This window comes from Dendrobium catenatum, unplaced genomic scaffold (genome assembly GCF_001605985.2).
Source record: "Dendrobium catenatum unplaced genomic scaffold, ASM160598v2 fragScaff_scaffold_655, whole genome shotgun sequence".
NCBI lineage: Eukaryota > Viridiplantae > Streptophyta > Magnoliopsida > Asparagales > Orchidaceae > Dendrobium > Dendrobium catenatum.
This window is the reverse complement of record NW_021319117.1, coordinates 311,813-338,119: the sequence shown is the minus strand read 5'-3', so window position 1 is coordinate 338,119 and position 26,307 is coordinate 311,813. Positions and strand designations below refer to the sequence as shown.

Sequence of the window (26,307 nt, the reverse complement as noted above, 5' to 3'; positions counted from 1 at the left end):
ATAAATTTGTTATTTTGCCCCCCCCCCCTTTGCCCTAACCCGCCGATTCCACGAACAAAAAACGACGCCCAGTCACGCTATGGTGGAGAGAGCATTTTCAGCCATGAAAATTATCAAACATCGATTGCGTAGTAGGATGGGTGATGATTGGCTCAACGATTGTCTTGTGCCTTACATTGAAAAAGATGTATTTGATTTGATTTCCAATGAAGATGTTATCCAATATTATCAAAAAATGCAAAATAGATTGATAAAATTGTAATGATTTTCAATTTTCCTATCATAATGGAATACATGATTTCACTTTGAATTATATCATCTTTTTTTTTTTATATTAGTCTATTATACAAAGAAAATTTTGCCCCCCCTAAGATGAAAGGCTGGTTCCGCCCCTGATGCATACATCACCTACAGTTGTAGGTTATAATAAAAAAGAGGTTAAAGGTGAACCCAATATTTAAAAGCATATAAGGTAAAAAACTTATAAAATGAGTTTGGAATCAAAATTTTTTTTGCATACTAAAATATAAATCCTTAAACCCATTAGACATCATATTAATTATTAAAATCATGTTCAAATCTCATTAAATCATTATTGAATAAGGTTCGAACTTTGTTTATACCAAATTCGAATCATATTTGAACATAATTTAAAACTTGCTCGAGCCATACTTGAACAAATTTAAACATAATTTAAAACTTGCTCGAGCCATATTTAAACATATTCAAAACCCATTTAATCCTTGAGCTCATTTTTTCTTGGTTATATGAACAAAGATTCAATTGACATAGATTTTCCTGATAAAAAACTAGACTTGTTAAAGACTTAAGTGAGTTAATCAAAGTTAGAGTTACGTGTACCTGAGAGACTCTATTTACTTAATAGAATATAGTAGAACCTAAGCTAGCTTAACCCAACTTTAGTTCTAGTGGACTCATCATCAAAATTATTTTATCCTTATATATGCTTAACCCTAATAAGCCTTAAAATAATTATGTTCGAGGACACTGAGCTTCACTTAGCTTTAGAGTTAAGGTGGTGTTAGATTGATCTTGACCTTAGGGACTCATAGACCCTAGCTCTAACCTAAGCCCTATGTGACTAAACTCACTTACTCTACCTCCAAAATTTAGCTCATTTTCCCACTAAACCCTCCATTGGACTCAAATAAGCTTAAGAGAACTCCTAAATCTTAGCTTATTGAATGAGCTAACCTAGTTTGACCCAAACCTAATTTAGATAACCTAGGATCTAACTTAACCGTAGATTGAACCTACCCTTTAAACTTGATCTTATAACACCCCAAGATCTAAATTGGAAGAATTATTTATTTTTATCTCTTAATTAATTTGTCAGAGTCATTAAATATCCAATAATTTAAATAATCCAGTGAAAGAAATTATAAATCATATAAATCAAAATCTTTTTATATTCATTCTTTCAAAATATAATTTATAATGTCTAGGTGATCACATTAAACATCAATTTATCTTTTTAAAGCTCTTGATTATAAAAGAAAACTAAAATGCAAAAAATAAAAGGAAACCTGAAAATACTAATTAGCCTCACTCTAGAGGGTCATGATCCCTTCTAAGACCTGAAATTAATAAAAATCACACAATGAGCTTACAAAGCACAACATATTACGAAAACTATATCACTCCATTCAATAAAAATCACACATCAATTTTCAATCTATTGGTCATGTTTTTGGTTATGCTATATTCTTCTATTAAATATCTTGTCTTGTATAGATGTCTCTCAATATGCCATATCAACATGATATATTAATATATTTATCAATTCATTAACTACATAACTATCAATGTGTAACAATATACCTATCATATGTTATATTAGGCTACACCAATCTTAATGCTTATATTAATCTTATACATGCTATCATGTCAATGAATATATATATGAATAGCAAGCTAGGACATCCATCTTGAAAGTAGTTTTTCATCTTTTCATCTATTATCTATTTGGCATATCAATTTATCATTATGTGTTAATCACATTTCTCAATTATTTCAATTCAATATTACTTTAACATATAGCTTTTATTGAATTAATGAATCAATAAAAATCATCACTCTTTTCCCAACAACATAATTAGTCAATCAATTATAAACTAACATATAAAATTACATCACAAATCTTTATTTTAAAATAAGTACATTAGCCCACCTTCTTGTACAAGATATTATCATTTTAATAGCCAACCCATTACTTACAATGTTTAGAACTAGCTTTTTTTTTGCTTTTTAAAATAAATTTTCTGTACAAAAATTTATAGTTCAAAATTTTTTTAAAAAAAATTTGCTTTAAAAAATAATACAAAAATTGTGTCCCAAATGAGGCCTAAAGCAAAAAAGTACAGCAAACTAAATCCAGCTGTTTTAAATTTACATAGTAACTAATTAATTACAAAGCTAAGAAATCTTTTGGTTGTTTTAGATGTGATGATTTATTTTTCCAAATCCGAAGTGAAGGCAAACAAAATTATTATTTTCAAACAAATTTTCTATCTGCATAAAATCAGAAGAATATAACATAATGGCAATCAAAGCATATAAAGTGCACAATTATAATATCATAGAACATATCTTTTGGTTCTATTTCCTGTGATTGAACAATCCTAAGATTAAGGTACAAGAAGACCACTCGCCTGACTGGCTGTCTTAACAGAGGCTAAAATACATGATGGGTTACTTATATATCGACACTCACAGAAAGAATATTACAAATGCGAAAAAAAAAATAATGATACCTTTTCTCCTTAAAGTTTCTTCTACAGATGATTTATATTCCCGAAGAAGATAGCCTTTGAGCACCCAATTTAGCAGGAATTTGTTTTGTGCCTCGACCTCTCCCTGTGGACAAAGGCTTAGCTTTTGTGGTCGGAGGAGGAGCAGCAATGGCCGCCCAGGGATCATCGTCATTGGCTGCAGTAGACTTGGAAGGTTTTGAAGTTGTTTTTGGAGGTGGCGCAGCGATAGAGCCCCAGAGATCCTCATCGGCTGCAGACTTAACATGTAGGGGCTTTGATGTAGATCTCGGTGCAGGTGCAGAAATTGAACCCCATAGATCATCGTCTTCAGGCTTTGCGTTTGTGAATGTGGAGCTGGCTTTGGCATTATTGGGTCGAGATGAATTTTGTGCTGAGAGATGATGAGGAGATCATTGATATAACAAAAATGAATATAAAATTAGGAAGTGGAAGTTAATAAGTAAATTGTCAGTAAATATACGAGAAAATGGTGCTTCATATTGAGCTAACAAGCTAAAACAAATTGTGTCGAATCATAAAATCAAATTGGATTATGGCCTCGTTTGGTTCCCCACGATGTTTTTTTTCGTTCTTAAATAGAGGTATTATAACAGAGAATCAGAATTTTGTTTCTTCTCAGATCGGCAAAAATACGAAGGTGTAGCCAAAAGGTATTTGAAAAAGTCGCGTATACAAACAGTAAAATAATAATTTTTTCACCGATTGAAATCGGAAACGGAGAAATTACGGCCAACCAAACGAGGCCTATTTGTTAGCATAAATGAATAAGCTGGAAATATTAGGTGCCCAAACAGGGCTGATCAGAAGAGAGTTTCACAAGCAACAAGCAAAATTAAACCTGCATTTGATTTGCAGAACTATTTGATCCAGAAATAAGTGTTAATAATGGCCAACAGGAGATCAATGAGCAAATACGGTTTTCTATCTACCAGTCAAAGATTGGAAGGCCAATTTGAACATATTTTAAAAGTAAATAGAGGTCATATAGTGCATCGGAAACTCCAAAACCAAGTGAGTAATAAAGTAAACAAGAAAGACAGGTACATATATACAATCATACCATGCTGCTTTGGTTGAGCAAACGGACGTTTCTGAGCAGCTTGTATGCTTGCAAGATGATTGGGAGGTTTCAGTTCCTCGATTGGCTCCATTTCATCCCACCCTTCTTTATCACTATGGTGATTATCATGAAAAGTCCCATTTTCAAGCTCACCCCATCCATCTGTTGATGTTGGAGAAGAAGGGGTTGGTTGATCAAGAGAGTTGCTGATAGAAGTGGAATGCTCTGTTATGGTATCATGGGCCTCCGCTGTATTCATAACAATGAGAAATCATGAAAATGGATCACTTTTTAAAAAAAATTTGAACAAGAACCGCAAAAAGGAAAAATATCACAAGGATTTCTTAAATTAAAAAAATTTAAATTACCTGATGAAGAATTTGAAGAAATAGAAACTAAAGATGAATTGGCATTGGCAGAGGCAGCTGAAACATGTTCAGAAGCTTTTCCTTTTTGAGTCAAAGAGCTCATAGCCCATCTGCGTTGGATTTCTTGTATGATTTTATTTTGAATCAAAAGTATTCAAGATGTAGACATGTGAGATATACACTAGGTTAACCAACATGCATTAAAAAGAAGTTAAACTGCAAGCCAAAGATGTTAGGTTGCAGTTTTTTTAGTAAAATGGCAATGAGGGGAGAATAAAAATTGAGTTCCTTAAATCCTGTATAAGTAAGAATACCCATAGTTTGCACCATTGGACCATGGGACTCGAATTAGGATAAGGCCATAGACCTTTTCTACCCACCACGAATGATTTCTTCAAGAAAACATTCAGTAAAAACCTCGTCTAGCCAAAGTTTATGCCAGCTGAGAAGAGAATTTACTCACCCAAGCAAACCAGTATTTCCAGTCATTGACAGTACTCCAGAATCGGTAGCTCCGCCAACATCTCCAGTATTTAACTACAAGATGAAATTTATTCTTATAGGATTAATCTGACAAAAAAATACAACCAAGATGATTAACCAATAAAACAAACATTTAAAAATAAAACATTAAGCTAATTCATTGAAGAAATCTAAAAGTACAAGAAAACTTCAACTGTTCAACAGAAAGTAATGATTGTGTTGTAGATTTTCAAACAAACACTAAACTGAACATCAATTAAGCAGTTCAAAATTCATGTTATAACTGCCCTAGCAAAGCGTAACAAGAATCTTTAATAGCATAACGTCCCTATCAGTAAAATGGCAGGATAGTTGTATATAAAAAGTTTAAAGCATAAACACTCTTATAATGACACGATGAAAATGATAATGGCATAACCTAGGTTTCAAATAACGGTTTTGGTTCTGAAGGTTCAAGAATAGCTTCATTTTCGGCGACGATTTACTTGCTCTTAATCAATTGAAGATGAAAAAATAATTCCTAAAATTAGATGGTATAAGATTTTTTAGAAAGCTATTTTGTATGAATTTGATGAATGGTAATATATACATATATATATATATAATTCAAATAACGGTTTTGGTTCTGAAGGTTCAAGAATAGCTTCATTTTCGGCGACGATTTACTTGCTCTTAATCAATTGAAGATGAAAAAATAATTCCTAAAATTAGATGGTATAAGATTTTTTAGAAAGCTATTTTGTATGAATTTGATGAATGGTAATATATACATATATATATATATATATATATATATATATATATATAGATTGAATTATTTACTTTCCTAATTCTTTAAACCAAATTAAGAAGCCTTAAATAACCTCATTAAATCCTCCCCCTCCCTCTATAGCCGTCGGCCCCATCATGGTTCCAATTAGGAATTATTTCCTATTTCCCCCACCTCCTCTATTAGAAACAATTCAAAGCCCCTCATCCCACCTTGACCGAAATTCCCATTGCCCCTTTTTAATTATTTTCTTCTATTTGGAAATATTTCCAAATCTTCACCCCTCTCTCTACCCGCCGTGATGCGGACATCCAACCGTCCATGCCAATCCGAGGAGCTGAAGATCGACGACCGAGATCACTTTGTTTTATTTTCATTTATTAAGTGTATTTTAATTTAGTTTCGCAATTTCCCTTTTTTATCCTCTCGTCTTATGTAAGCCCAAGGGGCAAATGTGTCTTTTAATTTCTCTTAAAGCCTATATATAGAGGCTCATTCTCTTGTATTAGGATGATGATTATGATGAATGAAAATTTCTACTTTTGATCTCTTTGTGAGTTCATATTTTCTTGATCTCTTGGTGAGTTCAACTCTCCTAGATCTCTGTGTGAGTTCTATGGAAAGCCCAAGGTGAGGGCAAACGCAATACCCGTCAATCTTTGGAAGAGTCCGAGGTTCGCGGTTCTTACGATCTCTTTGTGAGTTCGTTAGCTATCTTCATAATAGTTGTATTGTGGATAAAAATCTTATTTTCTCCCTTCATAATAATTGTATTGAAGATGAAAAAAATATTTCCTCCTTTCTTAGTAGGCCAAAATTATTTAGTTTAGGGCTCTATGAGGAGCTCATGAAGATAGCTATAATTTGACAAAAAGAAATAGGGTTTGCGCATGTATGTGCAACTAGAATGACTAAGCATATAATCAGGATAGAGTGTGAAATAGCTTTCAAATGAAACAAGTATATCCTCGTGATGATAAGGAAGATACAACAAGCTTCCTCTTACTTAATTTGACCAAGATTGGTTAAATGACCAACCCCCCAAAATAACTCTAATAACTTGGTCATGAAGGGGGTTACAAACTTCATATTTTGTTTTATTGCTCTAGATTTACCTCTCTTACTATTGAAGCTAAAAGAACTCAAACTAAGGAATGAGATGGTTAGGCTAGGAAGTTACAATATTAATTTCCTTTTACAATTCTCTCCCAAAATGCTGCCTGACGTTGGGTCTTCCTCCCTGTAAAGCTGCAGCCAGAAATTTCCAGCAATTCCTCTTGAATCCCTGTAGCCTGATGCCCCAATATTGCTGTTTTACCCACAGCAAATTGCTGTCCAGCAATTCCTGCTGCATCCTGTGTGCTGTCCAAAGATTCCTGCAGCCATCAAGTGCTGTCCTGCACCCCGGGAGGTCTGAAATTGCTGTTTAAAAGCCTCCAGTAGCCTTATAACAGCTGCCCAAGGTTTATTCAAGCATTGGAGATTGCTGTCCATAATTTTCTAAAGTCAAAGTTGCTGTTTAGACCCCTTGACTTGCTCTTCAAGACATTTAGGATCCAATCCTCTCTCGTTTCACATCAACCACACAATGCAATGCATACTCCCACTTATATAGTGTGATATACTTGCTCAGTACCACAGCTCATGCCCCATCCCACAATGGTCAGATCAACCTGTCCTACAATGACCCTAACCTGTCCTACAATGACCCTGCAAGATCATTATGGCCCAATGAACTTGTGTTGGCATGAATGCCACTAGGCATTGACCTAGACTGGCCAAATTAAGAAAATAGACTCGTGCAACTCAAATTGATCTCGACTAAACTAGTAGCTGATACTATCCATGATTACCATGATATATCCGTATACCAAATTAATGGTCAACTTATTGGAATCCTCATTCTCCATACATTTATGGCCAATTTTGTTTGAGATGTTATATCTATTTTTTATAATTAATTTTCAACAACTCTTACCCAAATTGCCTTAGAGCTACCACCTTTACCTCCCAATCCTACCGCATTCATTTTCTAGTCATCTTATCAGAACATGTTAAATTTAGAGAATTAGAGGGGGAAAAGACTTAATTTAATTACACAAATTTGTCCCTAATTATAGATCTATATAAGATATCATAATCATGGTTTAAAATTGTGCAATATGAGGCTCGCCTTGAGGCCCGCCTTTGCGCAATTCCAGTAAAAAACGCCTCGATGCTTATGCCTCGAGTTTTTTTTTATGAGGCTTGCGCCTCAACTTGGTTGAGGACTGCCTCGCATCACTGGCATGAGGCTTATGCCTCATGCTATATATATTAAAACTTACATAAATCTTGAAGTAAATGCCGACATTGGACTCTATAGGAGAGGAGGAAGGGGAGAGAGCAGTTCATCATAATGATGATTCAAATGAAGAACCCCTTAGTGATGACAGTGCTGATGACTTATGAGTTCTTATGTGATATGTCATTGCTATTTATTTTTAGAAATTTGAATTATATGTTAATGAAAAGAATACTGGGATTTGGGAAAGATAGAATTTTGAGTTGAACTATATTTCATGTTGTCTTATTATTGGGATATTTTGATTTCACTTCATATCTTATATTTTTTTATGTTTTATATTATTCACTCATTAGTATATAAAATTTTTATCATTTTATGTTTACGCAATCTTTTGATTTTGAGGCTTACGCCTCAAAACGCCTTGAGGCTTATGCCTCGCCTCACTAATGAAAAACGCCTCAATACCCGAATACACAATTTTAAACATTGATCATAATAAAGAAACAAATAATTACAAAATAATGCTTTATTGCTCTAATATAATCCTTCCTAAACAAGCCATCTAAATATGGAGGGAGATCAACGTGATCTAGGTGAACCTCCCACGGATTTTTATCTTAGCCATGGGATCAAAATGCCAAGGGATGGCTAGGATTTAATAGGTGAGCCTCCTACATATTCCCATCCTGTAAGAACAGGGTTTTTCCGGTTCAAGTGAGCCAACCCTGAATGAAAACAGACGTGTGGAACGCGCGAAGTAGGCTGGTCAAGTAACCAAACCGCGAGCGCGGGAGCTTCTAGTGGGGTCGAATCGCAAAACCGAGCAATGGATTACGTTTGATTGCGAGAAGTAACAACTCCTCGTGGAGAATAATTGTTTTTTTGCTCACACCTGTGAAATCAAACGAGCAAAATGGATTGAAAGACAGCAGAGAGGAAGAAAAATGAACTTTTCTGATTCACAGGTGGCTTCGTCGTTTGAAGACCACGGAGAGGAAAACAGGGCGAGGTTGAGAGAGAGAAGAGAAGGGAGTCGGCACCTGCGAGCAAGCTGCTGAATGAGGAAGTTACTTACGCGCGAGCTGGGGCATGAACAATTTTTTATATGAGAAGTTCAAGGCATGTTTTGTGAAATTTTATTTTTGAAAATGATGAAAATTTATAAAATAATTAATGTTAATAAATTTTATTTATAAAACTTATGAGCATATCTTTGAGAATAATAAATGAGATTATCGAAAACTTTAATTGAATATGTTATATTAAATACAAGAACAATTAGGTGCTTTAACTAGCAAAATTGGAGAGAAAGAGTGAGAGTGCATGTATTTTAAATTTAATAATAATGACATTTTAATTAGTGAAATATTATCTTATTATGTTAAGAAATAAAATATATTTAAGGAAGAAAATTAAAATGCGAGAAATCAATAATTCATAAGTTTTACATTTAATAATGTCTTTTGTGTAGGTGTTGAATTATCAATTTTTTGTGAGTAAGAGCAGAATTTTAAAACATATGAATCAAGGTGAGTAGTCATGTTTCTATTTTATAGTAATTGTATTGCTTCTAATTGCATTACAAATGATTCATTTTTCACATACCAAATAATATCATGTTGAATTGAAAGATTTGAATTTTATATCATAATAGATGTTATATATCCTATTTCATGATGTTTGTTAATTAAATCAATATAAAATGATATGGCAAAGGTAAATGAAATAGTTTATATAGAATGATTGCATGTGTATGTTGACTGATGGAGCACACCCCCTTATGATACTAGCAGGGGACGCAGTGTACTCATGCACGTAAATGAAAAAATTATAGAAAAAAAGAGTACCTTCATTGGTACTAAATTAGGCGGCGACTCTTGTGATGGTTGTATTACTTATGAGAAAGAAAAAATATACAGATAAAAATATTGTATATGCATAATATTGAAAGTCTTGAAATAAAATGAATCTAAATGGAATTACTTTAAGATGTAAATTGAAATGATCATACACATTGTTCCAATTGACTTGGGTTACTGTAATTTAGAAGCATATTTTGCTCACTGAGTTGTGGGCTTCATTTTAGTTGATTTAACATTTTTAGGTATAATTCAATATAATCAAAATGAGTATAATATGTGAAAATATATATCGTAGACATGACACACTGAATGAAAGGTATTTAATTCAATTTATATCTTCTTTTTTTTGAAGTTTTAATGGCTCTTTCAGTGTATTGGAGATAGATGTAGCAAATGAAAATTTAATCAACCGTCTATTTTTGCCTCGTTAATTTGAGCCTCCGGGCTGAGTTGTGACACATCCTAGTCGTGGGATCAAAATGCTAAGGGACGGCTGTGATTTAATACTACCCCTCAAGCTAGGGAATATAGATTCGTCATTCCCTGCTTGGTAATCAGTCCCAGAAATGTAGAGTTATCGAGTTTGTTGGTAAGAATATATGCAAGCTGGTCTTTTGATGAGACATGGTTGATACATATAAGACCGCTGTCTAATTTCTCTTTATGAAATGTCTGTCCACTTCTATATGCTTGGTCCTATCATGTTGAACCGAATTGTGAGCTATGTTGATTGTTGATTTGTTGTCATAGAATAACTTCATGGGTCCTTCCCACTTGATCCTTGAGTCTTCTAAAATTATCTTGATCCATAGTAGCTCACATATTCCTAAGGCTATAACTCTGTATTCTGCTTCTACACTAGATCTTGCCACCACATTATGTTTCTTGGTTCTCTGTGTAACAAATTTTCCTCCAAGAAATGTGAAGTATCCTGAGGTATATCGTCTATCTACTGGTGATCCTGCGTAATCTGCATCAGTATATACTTCTGGGATTATTCCACACTTTTTAAGAATCTTCAAAACCAAGTTCTAGGTGACTGTTTAGCCCATATAGTCTTTTTTAACCTACACATTTTGTTACCCCCAGATTGTTCCTTGAATCATGGTGGAATCTCCATAAATATTTCATTCTCTAAGTCCCCGTGTAGGAATTCATTTTTGACATCCAAGCGTTCTAGATGCTAGTTATAATTAGCTGCTAGTGAGAGCAGGATCCTCACGATGTTCATCTTGGCCACAAGTGCAAAAGTTTCATGACAGTCAATCCTATACATTTGAGTATACCCTTTCGCCACCAATTTTATCTTATACCTTTTTAGTGTACCATTAGCTTTGTATTTCATAGAAAACACCCATTTACAGCCGACTATTTTTTTCCCTACTGATAGGTTGGTGATCACTCGTGTTGTTCTTCTTTAGGACCTGCATTTCATCTTTCATGACACTTCCAATTTTCAACAGATAAGATAAGGCTTCAGAAATATTATTAGGAATATGAACATCATTTAGTATTAACGAGAAAATTTTTGGGTGAATGCATGGGCGGATGCAGTGTGGGGGCCATGGGGGCAGTGGCCCCCACTGACTTTGGGAATAACATGGCATTAAAAATTTTTCTAAAACATTAAATAAATAAATATTAAGCTGTTATAGTAAGTAGTAACACCTGGGTGAATGTGAGAAAATATGGAAGGATACAAAGTTGGTTGTGGGGTATAAGGGGGATTTTTTTGGTGAACTTGTATTACCTCAATTTCAGGAGACGGATCAAATTCTTGGATATACTCTAGAGCATAATTTGGATTTGTACGCCTTGAATACACTTTTTCAAACCTCATATTATCCATAATAGCTTTGTCCTCAGTTTCTCTGGCTTTGATTTTAGGTTTAGGTGGATTGGTTTGAGGTGGAGCTGAAAGGTCAAGAGGGGAAAGCTCACTTTCTTCATCTTCCTCTCCCCATGAAGATGAGGTTTGGTGAAATAAGATTTTTGTTCATCAAAAGTCAATAGATACAAGAATTTTCTTGGTAGAGGGATGATAACACTTATAACCTTTTTGGGTGCATGAATATCCAACAAAGATACATTTAAGTATGCTTTTGGATCTAATTTTTCTCAATTTGGACTGTGAATGTGAACATAGGCAGTGCACCCAAAGACTCTGAGTGTGAGGTTGTTATGGGTTTGAATTCAGGTTAAAAAGATGATAGAATATCCATTGGAGTTTTTAGTCCCAATATTGTTGAAGGTAGTCAGTTTATGAGATATGTGGCGGTCAGAGCCCTTCCCCCCAGTATGATTTTGGAACATTATGGTGGAATAAAAGTGCACGAGTGGAGGCCAGAAGATGGCCATTTTTTCTTTCTGCAACTCTGTTATGGTGTGGGGTATGAATGCAGTTAGACTCATGAATGATACCTTCCTTTGGAAAGGAGCATAGAGCTTAGTTATAATAATCTTTGGCATTGCCGAAACAAAATTTTCTTATTTTTACCCTTGAATTGATTCTGGATCCCGACATGAAAAATAAGAAGGATAGTGCTCACATCAAATTTATTTTTGAGGAAAAAAATTCAAGAGACTCGAGTGCAGTCATCAATGAAGGATACAAACTATCGGGCCCCTGAGATGTTAGGAATTTTTTAGGGTCTTCAAATATCACAATGAATAAGGTAGGAAGGGGTATGACATCTCTCAATTTTATTTGAAAAAAAAAAACTCATTTATGCTTGGATAACTCACAAGTTTCACAATGAAAAGATCCATTTTTCAACTTATACAAAAAATTTTGATACATATTTTTTAAGAAATCAAAAGATGGATGTCCTAATCTAAAATGATGAAGCCAAATAATATATTTTTTATTAAATAAGGATATCATATAATAACCATTATTGATAATAGTGGATTTATTCAACTCTTTCAGGTAGTACAATCCATCTCTCTCCTTATCAAGTCCAATTTTCTTCCCCGATCCCTAGTCCTGAAATATACAAGTAGGGTTAAAGAAGAAGTTGGCAATTATAATCATTGGTAAGTTTTTGTATAAAGATTAGGTTTGTAGATAATTGAGGTACTGATGGGGACATCAGATCAGCGTGGAAGGTTTATCAGTGACGTGGTCGCCGATCTACGGCCACGATCGAGTCCTTGTATTTCTGAGTCATGATTGTATTTTATTTTATTTATGCATTTTCTTATTTGCTTAGGTGTCGTTATTATTTCCTTTTGTACCCCTTTCATGGGAGTGGTCGCATGTAAGCCCAAAGGGCAAGTTGGTCTTTTATTTTCTATTGGGATTAATTTGAAATTCAAATCCAATCAAATTTGAATTCAAATTATTTCCTAAATTAGCTTTTCTATTTTAGGAAAGTATTTGAATTAGATCTAATTTTGAATTTTAAATTCAAAAGAATTTAAATTAAATATTTCCTAATTTTAAAACCTAAATAAGGAAGCCTCTAATTACTCTCACCAAATCAAACCTTGACCATGCATGCCGCCGGCCACTATGAAGGAAGATTTGGATTTATTTCCTAATCACCACATAAACCTAGTTAGAAACAATTCAAACTATTTCTTTCTATGTGGCCGAATTTTCCAATGCCTTTAATCTCTTTACTTCTTGCCTATTTCAATTTTTTTATTTTGGAAAGAACTCTCCTAACACTTCCTCTCTGCAGCCGCCCAAGCCTTTACCCGTGCTCTCTCTTCTTTCCAAACTCTCTCCCGTCCATTTAAGTCCTCTTGAATTCTCTGCCTAAAACTTTCTTCCAAAGAGTTCTCTCTTCTCATAGGGAAAAGCTGAAATCTTCCCTAAGGTTTCAACTAGAAAATTTGAAATCTTTTCAGATTTTTGGCAAGGTTTGGAGTTGTTTCTTCAGCGCACATTGACGAGAACTTCTTGTCTCCTCGCCTTGGATAAGTTTCAAGAATGCTCACTACCATGGGAGAAATTTCAACCATTCCTCCTTGAATGACATAGGCCATTGACGAATACTTCAAGAGCATCGAGTGGAGGATTTCCACCTCCTCTTAACGACGGTTTTCTCTTTCACTTGCATTTAATTTCTTCTAAATCTAAATTCTCAATTGGTTGATTGTAATCACGAAAGCGCCTTCAATTGCTCTTGCCAAGCCTAGTCATTTGTAGGAACCGAGTGTAATCTTCTATGCATCCTACGTCTCGTTGTTAGATTAGGGATTTAACTTGAAAACTACTATTCTGTATTGCTGCTATTTTCTTAATTATCTTGATAGTTCAAACTCGGAGCATGTGATTTAGCCTACGCAATTGATCCACTCATTTATTTTTGTCGCTTGAAAATTGCTTGTAATTTTGTTCCGAAATTGTTCTAATCTATTAGTTGTGCAATGCCCACATGAATCCATAAGCATGTCATCTAAGTAGTCCTGCATCAGGTACATGGAGCACATTTTTTAGAGTGATGAAGGGAGATAAGGATATGTCTCCTTGGCCTGCTACTATGGTAAGAGAACCATCAGCTATGATGATTTTCTTATCATTCGGGTAAGGAGTGTAGTTGATGAAGTGAGTAGTAGAGTGTGTTATGTTATATGTGGCTCCTGAGTCAATGATCCATACTCCTTTCAAATGATTTCTAGAGACAATCCAATAGATATAAGAAATTTACCTAAAAGTACAAGTTAAGAAGATGCAAGTGAATTTTCAAGTGATACCAAGAATTGTTTTAGCATATAAATATCTTCTTCGTTGAGCTCTTTGAAACTGGATTGTGTTTCTGGGTTGGGTTGGCTTGTTGTTGCGTTAGCTTGTGATGTTCTCTTTTGTCTACTTCTTTGATTCCACTCATTACTTGGAGGCTTTCCTTATAACTTCCAACATATCACATTTGTGTGTCTTGATTTCTTACAATAGCTGCACCAAATAAAGTCTTTGTCTTAAGGTTTTGAAAAATCCTTACCTCTTTCCTTCTATGATGCCTTTGGCTATCACCATTGCTGAACCTTCAACAATCTTTGGTTCTAGCATAACATCATGTCAGCTTTCCTCATCACCAATAAGAGAAATGGTCTCATTTAGTGACAATCTCTCTTTGCCAAGAATATAAACTCTAACTTAGTCAAACTCTGTATTTAATCCTGCAAGAAAGTCATACACTTTATATTTCTCAATAAAGCTTTTTAGGATAGCCGCATCTTCTGAACACTTATTCTCTATGCATCTGTAGTGATCAAATTCTTGTCACAAGCTTCGAAGGAGAGTGGTATATTCAGTCACGGTCTTGCTTCCTTGTTTTGTGCTTCCCACCTTGACTTTAATTTTGAAGATTTGTGCAGCATCCCAAGCTTTTGAGAAGGTTTTCCTGGCGGCATCCCATATGTCTTTTGTAGTAGATAGGAACATGAAAGTATCGCTAATTTCTGGAGTCATGGAATTCCACAACCATAACATAATCATAGAGTTTGCTTCATTCTATGCCCAAAAATTAGGATCTTCTTTTGGTCCTACCCCAAGGACGTAATTCATCTTTCCTTTTCCTTTCAAATAGGTCTTCACAAATTGAGACCACTTCAAATAATTCTTCCCATTTAAGCGATAGGAAGGTTGCATATTTTGGAGATCTCCTCTTCTTTGGCGCATTGTAGAGTTCTCCAATTAATCAAAGCTTTGGGAGGAATTTGCTTCAGACATAGTGGCGGCAAAGGACAACGATGAAGGCTATATCAAGCAGGGCAACAATAAAGGCTGTGTTGATTATAGATACAACTATAAGGGAAGGCCGGCAATGAAGGCATAACAGTGCAAAAATTCAGAATTCTAGAAACTGCAATGAAGGTTTTGATACCATGTTAAATTTAGAGAATTGGAGTGAAAAAAGACTTAATTTTATTGCACAAACTTGTCCCTATTTATAGATCTATACAAGATATCTTAATAAAAAAATAATAATTACATAATAATGCTTTATTGCTCTAATATAATCCTTCCTAAATCATCCATCTAAATATGGAAGGAGATCAGCGTGATCCAGGTGAACCTCCCACGAATTTCCATCTTAGCCATGAGATCAAAATGCCAAGGGACGGCTAGGATTTAATAGGTGAGCCACCCACGGATTCTCATCCTAGCCGTGGGATTAAAATGCCAAGGGACTGCTGGGGTTTAACAGAACATCTTCCAAGTTATGTTGACCATGCTCAAACAACTGAATTCTATTTTCCACCACATTATCTTCAAAAGCTGCTACTCCACAATCAGTCATTTAATCATTTTCTCAACTATCCTTTCTAGTTTTACCATATATCAATTTGAACGTTCTCATTTCTACAAACCAAACTTGGCTATCTATAATTTTTTTTATCACTTAAAATTTGGATCCATCTAATATAGCCAGTCCACTAATTAAACAGGAAACTGATAAAATAATTCCAAAATGCCTAAAAATGAAATAAAAATTTTTGTAAAGGAGTAACCAAATAGTTCTGAAATCAGTGAAATCAGTCATTCAGTATAGATTTTTAAGATGATGGGCATAACAATAGGATATGAACCTTAATTGTAAAAGTTTGCAAACAACACCAAGCTCAATAGTAGAGGAAACAAACAACAACAAGCTCAAGCCTATCCATTGTAATCACATCTAGCAAAACAACTTCAGAAATAAGTTACCTTTTCATGGTTCTGCTTTGCTATTTGCAAAAATTGATCGACAGCCTGAAATGTCTTTGATCTCACGTCACTAAGAAAACAGGCAAATAGAAGAACGCTATATCAGAAATTTAACTAGCAAAAAGCTCAATATTCCACAAGTAATAACTATACTGCATCCCGGAAAAAAATTTGCATACGAATGTACAAACATTCATATAAAACTAGCCAACAAGACTAATCAAGATTTTTTATTTATAGAACATGATATTAAAAGCAGTATGATGCAGATCTCTTTGGGCCTATAAGGCACACAAAACATGCAAAGACAAAAAAATTTTGCAGTTAGAAACTCTTAATTTTAAGTTTTTAACAAATATCTGTTCCTTTTATTAAAAACCAAAAATACATAGAAATCCAACGCAGATGACAATGTAATAGTTTTCTAGGAGAAACAATGCATAGAAGTTCATATCAACAAAACATTCTAATAATTGACAACCATACACTCATTTGAACCTCAGATTAGATCTAAAATGGATAAGTCTAGTTGCACGTACAAACCAATAAGATGATTTAGAGGGAATAAATAAAGTAGAAGAAAAAAATACACCAAATCAAGGCTTTTACTTGCACAAGGCAATGACTTCTCCTCAGGAAATCTTCAAGGAGTAGACTCTTGGAAGTAGAAGGGATGTCACATCTAATTAGAACTAAATTCAAAATCAAAATAGAACTTCTTAAAAACAAACCAAAGATCCCTTACAATAAAACTTCCTCCTATAATTTCCCTATTTAAGAAAATTACGAAAAAAAAAAAGATCAACCCCTTAGAGATGGAATCATCACAACAAAAACTCAGTAAATTTTCTTCCTGCTACAAATTTCGACAACTTGTGATTCATAACCATAGATCTCACTGGGTTGCAGGTTGTGATCCATCAAATACCCACAAAGTCTGCTGAAATTGCCATTTTGACCGAATGCCCATAGATCTCATTGAAGGTCAAAAGATTCACACCCCATTGGAAAGCCACAAGTCAACAAAGTTGCGGATGATCATTGAAGTAATGTGAAGGTCTGGTCTCCAAAATTTCGTGTCTTGGCCTCTTTGCATATTAAGGAGAATGTTAATGAATTAAGTTCTAGGTCAAATTTTTAGAAGATACATTAGAATAGAGAGATAAGACACAAACCAGAGATTTCATCCTCATTACCCGTGGACTTTAAGATCTAAGTTCAGGCTTCCGCAAGCCCCTATATAGTTAATTACCCTTTCATTAATGAGAGAGCACTTTCAATTAAAGCTAGTCATTAGATAAGCATTTAGTATCCAATGTTTAGTAGAACAATTTTACCATGTAGGATTTGACATTCACCACCTTATACTTAAAGCAGATGGTGGGGAGAATGATGATGAACCCAATCAAAATCTCATGATTACATCATCCCGAGTTGTCGTGATTCCTAATCTGCTTAGACAGAGGAAGTAGTTGACTCAACCTGACCAAAGGATCCATGTGAACAATCATATGTTGCTTCGTCTAAGAGTACCTTATAGACTTGAGATGAGTGTTTGTCTATAGAGAAAAATTGAAGTTAACCTAGTCAACCTTAGCTAATATAAGGTTTTATGCTCTATCAAGTATACCATATGATTCATTACTCACGGGTGTTAGCCATTGAGAAACATACGAACTCTAGCTGTGACTGTAAAATAATGGTGCCTATCTTGGCAAAATAACACAGTCAGTGGGACTCGGTCATAATTGTTAACTTGTACCACCCATGAATGAATCTTAATGATATTCTTGATTGAACATTCACTTTTGTGAACTGAAGTTATTCTCAAGGTCATTGCCCTCGTCAAATGGTTGCGAAGGTTGGATGAATTTGCATTAAGTTTTAGATGATTAATTTTACTATAAATATTTAAATTTTGATTGATACTTAATTTTTAAAAAAATTATGGGACTTTAAGCCTCAAATGATTAACTTTGAAATTTGGAGGGTAATTTTAAAAAAATTGTATTTTGATGATAGAGTCCCCTCTAGTTGAGATTTTGTATTGATGCAGCCATTGTCGAGATGATGTCGAAGTTACTTTAAATATATTTATATTCATCAAGGTTTGGAGGCATTTTAATAAGGTAGGGTCCCCTCGGATAGATATTCATTAACAACAAAGCCATCATCGTAGATTTGAATAATTTTATACTATTATCCAAACCTTATCAACTCTGTATACCCGTCAACAGAGGAACGAGTTTGATATCAGCTTTATGAATTATTACCGAGCCTTGAATACAAGAGTTAGTATTTTTATAATGAATTTCCATCGAAGAGGGCTTTGAATGCCTAATGTGAATGTAAAATAATATCTCTTCATGAATTTCATGATTTTTAATTTGTTTATTAATTAAAGTCTTGTCAACTTTAGTTCTTTTAAGGAAGAGGATAGGACTTGAGATTTAAATTAACATTACACTATGTAGAATTCTTGAACCTTAGATTTAGGAGTTAGAAGTATCAATCGAAGCACATAGGGGTGATTAATTTAAAAAGAGAATTTTAATTTAACTTATTTTTAATCTTGCGCAATATTCTCTAACTTCTGTGCTTACATGATTAGTATACTTGTCAGAGCGCATTCAAGGATTAAAATTTCTTTTTAAATGATGTATTTATACAATGTACTTGCACCCTTTTCTGTGTGCTCATGCGATGCACTTACATGTATTTCAATGCATTTACAAAATAAATTTGCAAGCAGTCAAGTAATGCACTTTTCAATGTACTCATGTGATGCACTTTCATGCATTTCAGTGCATTTGCATAGCGTATTCATATGCTTTCAACTTATTTGTGCACTTTTGGATGCTCTCACATGATAAACTTACATGCATTTCAATGTATTTGCATATGTATTCGTATGTTTTTTAATATACATTAATTTTTTTATTTCAAAATAATGGCATGCTTTTCGATACAATTTCTCTCTTTTTTAAGATTGCGTTGCACTTCTTGAGGTGGTAGCATGCTTCACGGAGTTGTTGCATGCTTCTTGATGAATTACATGTTTTTAAATGCAATGACATGATTCTTGAATCTATTGCTTGTTTTTCAAGGCGGCACGCTTACGTTTAGAAATTGCAACCTGATGCATGCGAGATTTTAGATTATTTATATTTAATTATTTACATGATCTTTGCCATTGAAATGCACATAATGTTTCATTTTAATGTTCAAATTACATCTTATGTCTGCTTGCATGTTTGTGTTGTGAGTTCAGTGGCATACATCGAAGGCAATTATGAATCTTTTCCATATTTTTCATTTTGTAAAATTCCATTTTTACATGATTATAGAAATTGTGAGTTCAGTTGTCATCAGAAAGTTTTGTTCATGATCGCAGATGAGCTGCCCTGTTCATTATAAGTCCCATGCTTGTATTTAATTTGCGTTCAAGTGTTTTTTATTTTGTAAAATTTATTTAAAAATATCATTTTAAGTCCAATTCCTTATTTGTTTACTTAATTTAAATTTTAACAACCTCCCAGCAATTTTAGTGGCATCATTTGGAGGAGAGGGGGGGGGGGGTGCTAAGTTTGCACATAAAAAAAAAAGCAAGTATGATGAGCGTCTTACGACAATCCGGCAAGGGTATTCTACCCCACTACGCAAAGAAAGCCGTGTACAGGTTTTCGGGTATCTGTTTGAAATAATTTAAAATTTATTATTATTATTTCATCATTTTTAATTTTATTTTAAGTCCTCTATTTCATCTTAAACTTCGACATCAATATGAAGTCTTTCTTGCATAAGGGGTGTCATCGGGTATACTGGACTAGCCCAGTAGGCTAAAACAAGGCGTATATAGTTGATGTCGTGAGACAACATATTCAAGGTCTTTTATCCCACTGTGCCAGGCGCATATGGGGCGAGAGAGAGAGAGAGAGAGAGAGAGAGAGAGAGAGAGAAAGCGAGAGAGATAATAGGATAGAGATTTTTTTGCTCACTATTTCCTGAGAGGGGAGGGAGATTTGTTGAGAGAGAAAGTAGAAAGAGCCCTCATTTTATTTAGAGTGATAGTGAATAAGTGTTTTGGAAAGAGAGAGAGAATATTACTAATCTTGGAGAGAGAAAGGGAGAGTGCTAGAGTGAGAAGGAGGAGGCTTGTGGAGGTTTGTATGAATGTGTGGTGGTCAACGGGTTAGTTGTTTGAGAGAATAATAGCAAGTGTCTAGCTGATGAGCTGGACAGCAAGAGGCCAACAATAGTAGGATTGCAAATATTGGTGTGGTGTAGGGATAGGTTTGTAGGCACCAGTTTAAAAAGTTTGGAAGAGTAGAAGGTATCTAGATTGGAGCTCATTGGTGTTGGGCTGGCGTTTCGTCTGAGAAGGGGAGAGTGGTAGCTTAGGTGAGCTACAACTTTGTGTTTGAACGAAGGAAGAGTGAATAAAGGGAGAAGGTTGTGTTAGTGTATATGAGAATGAGTAGGAAGGAGGGTGTATTCGGTTGGACAGTTTTACGAGTAGATGGGTCAATGTTCAGATGAGAGAAGACGAAGAACAAGTGGCGATTGGCTGGCGGTTCAATTTGCGTGGGAGGTGGTATAGTTTGGGAGAGGTAGGAACAAAAGTGTAATAAGCGGTTGTTTTAGATCAGTTCAATCGAACCAGTCTCTTTTTTTTTTTTCTCAATGCAACGATCGAGTGAAAGAAGTAGTGAGCGAGCGGCACAAGCACATAGTGTCAGGGACAATAACGAGTAGACATATGTGACTCCTTGCGAGGGATAAGTGATTTCATTCAGTCCATTGAAGCCAAAGGAGAGGAAGAGAAGAAATTTGGAGGAGAGAGAGATATTGTGAAAGAGAAAAGTTGGAGGAGAGTTGTTTACTGTTGATGTTTGTCAAAAGATCTATGCTCGATGAGAGGAAGAAGAAGAAGAAAGGAGTTTGTAAGTCTCCATTCCAATGACAAGGAAAGTGAAGAAATTCAAATGGTGATAATCCCAACTCGAAGAGAAGGAAAATTAATTGAGGTAATTAATTTTAAATTAAGGATATTTAATTTCAATCATTTTAGAGATTAAAAATAGATATAATTGTAATTATGGCTTGACAAATTAGAAATATTCAGTTTTATTTTAATGATATCCGATGCAGTTGAAGTTGTCTTTAACAACATCTAATTCATTTGACATTACTTTGATGACATTTGACTACTTCAAAATCTGGTCTAACAATATTAATGCAAATAAATGTTGTTTTGAAACAATAAAGAAATTTAATTATCGAGTTGAGCCAAAATATCGCAATCAAGCTAAGGTTCTCAGAGAAAAGTTAGGTAAGAGTAAAATATATTAATGCAGATTTAATATTAATTAAGATATGGTTCTAAAATAGTTATGTGGATTTACATAATTGTGTTCTTGATTTTAGATGATACACTAAGGAGGGTTATATAAGAACTGATGAAATTTGGAAGGGTTCCAACACACAAAAATATGAATGGGTTATTATATTTATTTTATAACAAATAATATTTTTTTTATAGTTTCAATGCAATTATTTGATATTATATCAGCCTGTACACTTGTTAAATTTTAAAATATCTATTATGCATTAAATTAAGGAAAAATAGACAATCAAAGCTACAATATGATATATATAAATGTGAAAATTATTTATGTAGATTAATATGTATATGCAAAAGATAATGCAATGATTAAAATGAGTTCTAACATCTAAATGAAAGTATTGAAATGAAAAACATATATGGACGTAAATATAGGAGTTCACCTATTATGATATTGGTTGGAATGTAACATACCAGTGCATAATAAATGAAAAAATAAATGAAAAATAAAAATAGAAATAAAAATGATTATATTTTCATTGGTATAAAATTTAGATGTTGCTCCTGTAATAAATGAACTCTTAAAAGAGTAAAATTTATAAGAACATTTTATCAATCAAGAAACTACGGTATTCACATCTATGTTAAATATTATATGTATATCAAATGAAAAGTTTGATAAATGAGTATGACTATTTATATGCATGCCTTCTTGTTATACTATAAATTGAATTAACCATTGAGTTTATTATAGAATACACAAATTATTAGATTGAAATTTTCAGGTAAATCTCATGTTGATCAAAAAGTTGATCGAGAAGGTTTCATATACAAAAGAAGATGATCAACTGAGAATATGTAAGAACTAATTTATAGTATTTATATATTGGAAATTATTTTGATGGCCCTGCAATTATATTTGGATATTTAGTTTATTAAGTATTGTTATTAAAACAGCTGGGATATCCATCTGACCATCTATTCATGCTTCATTAACTTGAGCTTCTGGGTTGGGTTGTGACAGGAAGGCAGTTGATGGCATTTTGGGTTAACTGAATTGTAGGACCGCTGGCATGTAGGATGCGTAAGTGGGTTGGATGTACAAGAGAGGGTGGAGACCAGGCTGAGCGAGTTGTTGTGCATGGGATTCAGAGAGGAGAAGGGGGGTTGCATAGCTTGAATGGTTTAGCTACTATGGGAGGAGCATAAGGAGTTGGGGTGCTGATTGTTAGAGGAGATCTAGGAAGAAGGAAAAATAGAGGAAGCTATGAGTGTGAGAATTAGAGGAAGAAAATCGAGTGGATTGTAGATTATGATATGGTTCTCTTTTTTTTTTTAATTAAAGTTGGCAGCTTGGGAAGAGATTTGGCCAATAAAGAATTTTCTTATATATATATATATATATAGATATGTATATAACTAAATAAAAAATAAAAATAATAAAAAGATATAAGTAGTCCTCTCACATAATTTTTTGTTATTCATGCATCTCGATTTGCTTGTCACCTCGTGTGCAGGTAATTAAGCATCTCAACTTGTACAATAACTCATACAATATGGGTGTCCTTTCTAGCTGATTTCGATGCTTCGGAAGCAACAACAAAGTCTGCTTCACGAACGGACAATGGTCTGGCAACATCGCATTTGCAGACCATTATTTTCAACCGACTTCATTTAGGTTGAACGCAATCTATTCTTCTTGGATAAATTCAACGTCCTGAATGTGCCAAAGCAGTTCGTTTAACAAACAAATGACGCTTGACTAGCTATGTGCAACATGAAGCATTTTGATTTCACTGCATGCGATGTCACATCAGTTGATTGCTGACCATGCATTGGAAGTTGCTACATGTATAATGTATAATCGTTCGAACACCATTCTTATCATTTGCACTTGAACTAATTGTTGGATGTATATTGAGGTCAATAGAAGGCAACAAGTGGCCTTTTGTCAGTACTACATGGATGTAAATGTAATCAGGAAGGTAAGACAAAAGAGTCTCAAGCTGCATAAATCACATTTGAACAAAAACTAGATGGAAGGAGAAAAAAGACAAGGATCAGTTGCAAGGGGAGGAAGACATGGAGAGGAGGCCCGCATCAATCCCATGGTCTATTAGGTGCAACAGTCAGCAACAAAAACAACATCAAGCCTTTATCTCATTATGTGGGATCAACTACATGAATTCTTTTTCTCCATTGCGTCCTATTAATAGTTAAATTCTCATTTAAATATAATAAAAAATGATCATTTCTAATACTTTCTAACCAAGTTTTTTAAGTCTACCTCTACCTTTCTTAACATAGGTTGGATCTAATACATCTACTCTCCTAATAGGGTCATCGAAAGACCAACATTTATGCAACCAAACCATCTTCCATTGGAGCTACCCCAACCTTTTCGTGTATATACTCATTTCGCATTCTATCTCTAACTGTAAAATCACTCATCCATCTGAGCATCCCCATCTCGACAACATTCAACTTAATTTTATGCTTTTCTTTTAATTTTTAACATTATGAGCCATAAAGCATCGCAAGTCTCACCATCATCTTATAAAGTTTTCCCTTAAGTTTGAGGGTTACTTTTCCATCACACAACATGCCCAATGCATTCCTCCACTTCGATCATCCAACTTAAATTCTACTAATAATATCTCCATCTATTCCACTATCGCTTTGAACAATATACCTGAGATATCTAAAACGTGTGCCCTTTTTAATGACTTGATCACCCAATGTCACAACCCCACAACTAGATCTATAACTACTAAAATTTCACTCCATGCATTTGGTCTTTAAGATCTACTCAAACAAAAATCTTTAGACTTTAAAATTCACCACCAAAATTCAAGTTTTCTTTCAACTCCCTCTCTAGTCTTATCAATAAGAAGAATATCATGAGCAAAAAATATACACCAAGGTTCCTCTTGCAAATGTCTAGTAAGACATCCATGACTAAAGCAAAAAGATATAGGCTTAAAGATGAACCTTGATGTAATCCAACTGAAATTAAAAAATACTTGTAAAACCACCTTATGTTTGAACACAAGTAACAACTCTTTTATGCATATCCTTAATGACTTGAATAAAAACATTATTAACTCATTTCTTTTCTAAAACTCTCTAGAGCACTTCTCTTGGAACTTTATCATATGTTTTCTTCAAATCAATACACCTTGTACGAAGATCCTCCTTAGTCTCTCAATACTTCTCCATCAAACTCTCAAAAAATGTATAGCTTCCATCGTAAACCTACCTAGAATGAATCCAAACAAGTACCACGTCGTAACCTATGCTCAAGAACTTTCTCTCATAATTTTAATGTATGACACATCAACTTAATTCCACTATAACTCACACACTCTTGCATATCACCTTTACTCTTAAAAGTAGGAATCAACACACTTCTCCACTCATCTGACATCATTTTAGTCTTCAAAGTAATATTAAAAAGTTTAATAAGCCAAGATATTCATTGATTTCCTAAGCATTTTCACACCTCAATTGGAATATTATCAGGTCCCAATGCTTTTTCAAACTTCATTTTCTTTAAAGCCTGTTCAACTTTAGTTTTACTGATACGATAATAAAAATAAAAATCTCCAACAAAGTTGCCATGTCTCCATCCAACCATCTGCATTTTCATTTAGGAAGCTAAAGTCACTAAAGAAAATCTCTTCTTCATAAAATAAAACATGTCATCCTAACAAAACAATACTAGCAGCCACAATACTAGCAGCCACAACATGTCATAGGAACTGCCATTTTCTCAACTTGATTGAACAAGCAATACAGAAAGCAGTCATAGTGTTCCTTTCCACGGCCCATTCTGGGTCTTTCAGAAGTGCATCATCAGTCGTTTAGTAAATAGAAGAGAGAGAACACAAGGCATTGCGAAATTTATTGTAAGCTTAAAAGTGTATATGGTTGATAGTCTTATAGAATTTAGAGCTAATGTAGTCATGAACATAGGCCAAAAACTGTAGCGGTTGGCTGCAAAGAGCTACATTAGAGTTTCATTATACTAGTATAAAATAAAATCAGATTACAGGGAAAATAATATTAATGATTCGCACCATTGAATCCAAAACTTTCAACAATTGCATAAGAAATTAAGTGGTATTATGCAATGCTAACACGCTGCATGAAAGATTATATTACTTCACAATTTTTAAAAAATATAGAGGATCAGCATGCAGGAAAAAATAAAAAGGAATTAACACAAACATATCTCGCAAGAGATTTTAGGCATAAATGTTAAGTAGATTCAACTTACGGATCCGGATCAATGGTAAGTACAACAACATTGGGTAAGATACGAGTTGCAATCTCTGTCATATCGTAATATGCACTTGTGGCACATAAAGCCATTATTCCTGCCACAGCCCATTTATAGTTAATGCCAACCCACAAGAGGAAACATTACAAATGAAATATAAAGAAAGCAAGTTTATCCAGAGATAAAAAAAGATCCACATTTGTGTAACATGCCTGCTGCACGAGCTGGAGAGAAACCATCACGCAAAGCACGTGCAGTAAATGCATTTATTAATACTCTCTTCCTCATCTGCAGAATTCATCCATCAGAAAATTTGCAGTCACTTAAAGTGCTAAGTGGCTAATTATTAGCATGAACTAATTTAGTTGTATAGCCTTCTGTTGTCAATATAAAGGAGCT

At 34.1% G+C, this 26,307-nt stretch overlaps 1 protein-coding gene across 2 annotated transcripts in view; it reads right to left on the bottom strand.

Moving 5' to 3' along the window:
• Positions 1-2,553: 2,553 nt before the first annotated feature.
• Positions 2,554-26,307, bottom strand: part of LOC110104575 (probable inactive serine/threonine-protein kinase scy1) — a 55,433-nt gene continuing 31,679 nt past the window's right edge. For both annotated transcript variants that reach the window (XM_020833747.2, XM_020833748.2), the window contains 7 exons: positions 26,121-26,196; positions 25,906-26,005; positions 16,283-16,352; positions 4,687-4,760; positions 4,224-4,333; positions 3,856-4,104; positions 2,554-3,165 (listed from right to left, as the gene is read on the bottom strand). In XM_020833747.2, the coding sequence (XP_020689406.1) occupies positions 2,807-3,165; positions 3,856-4,104; positions 4,224-4,333; positions 4,687-4,760; positions 16,283-16,352; positions 25,906-26,005; positions 26,121-26,196 (1,038 nt within the window). In that variant the 3' untranslated portion in view covers positions 2,554-2,806. The remainder of the gene's footprint in view (positions 3,166-3,855; positions 4,105-4,223; positions 4,334-4,686; positions 4,761-16,282; positions 16,353-25,905; positions 26,006-26,120; positions 26,197-26,307) is intronic.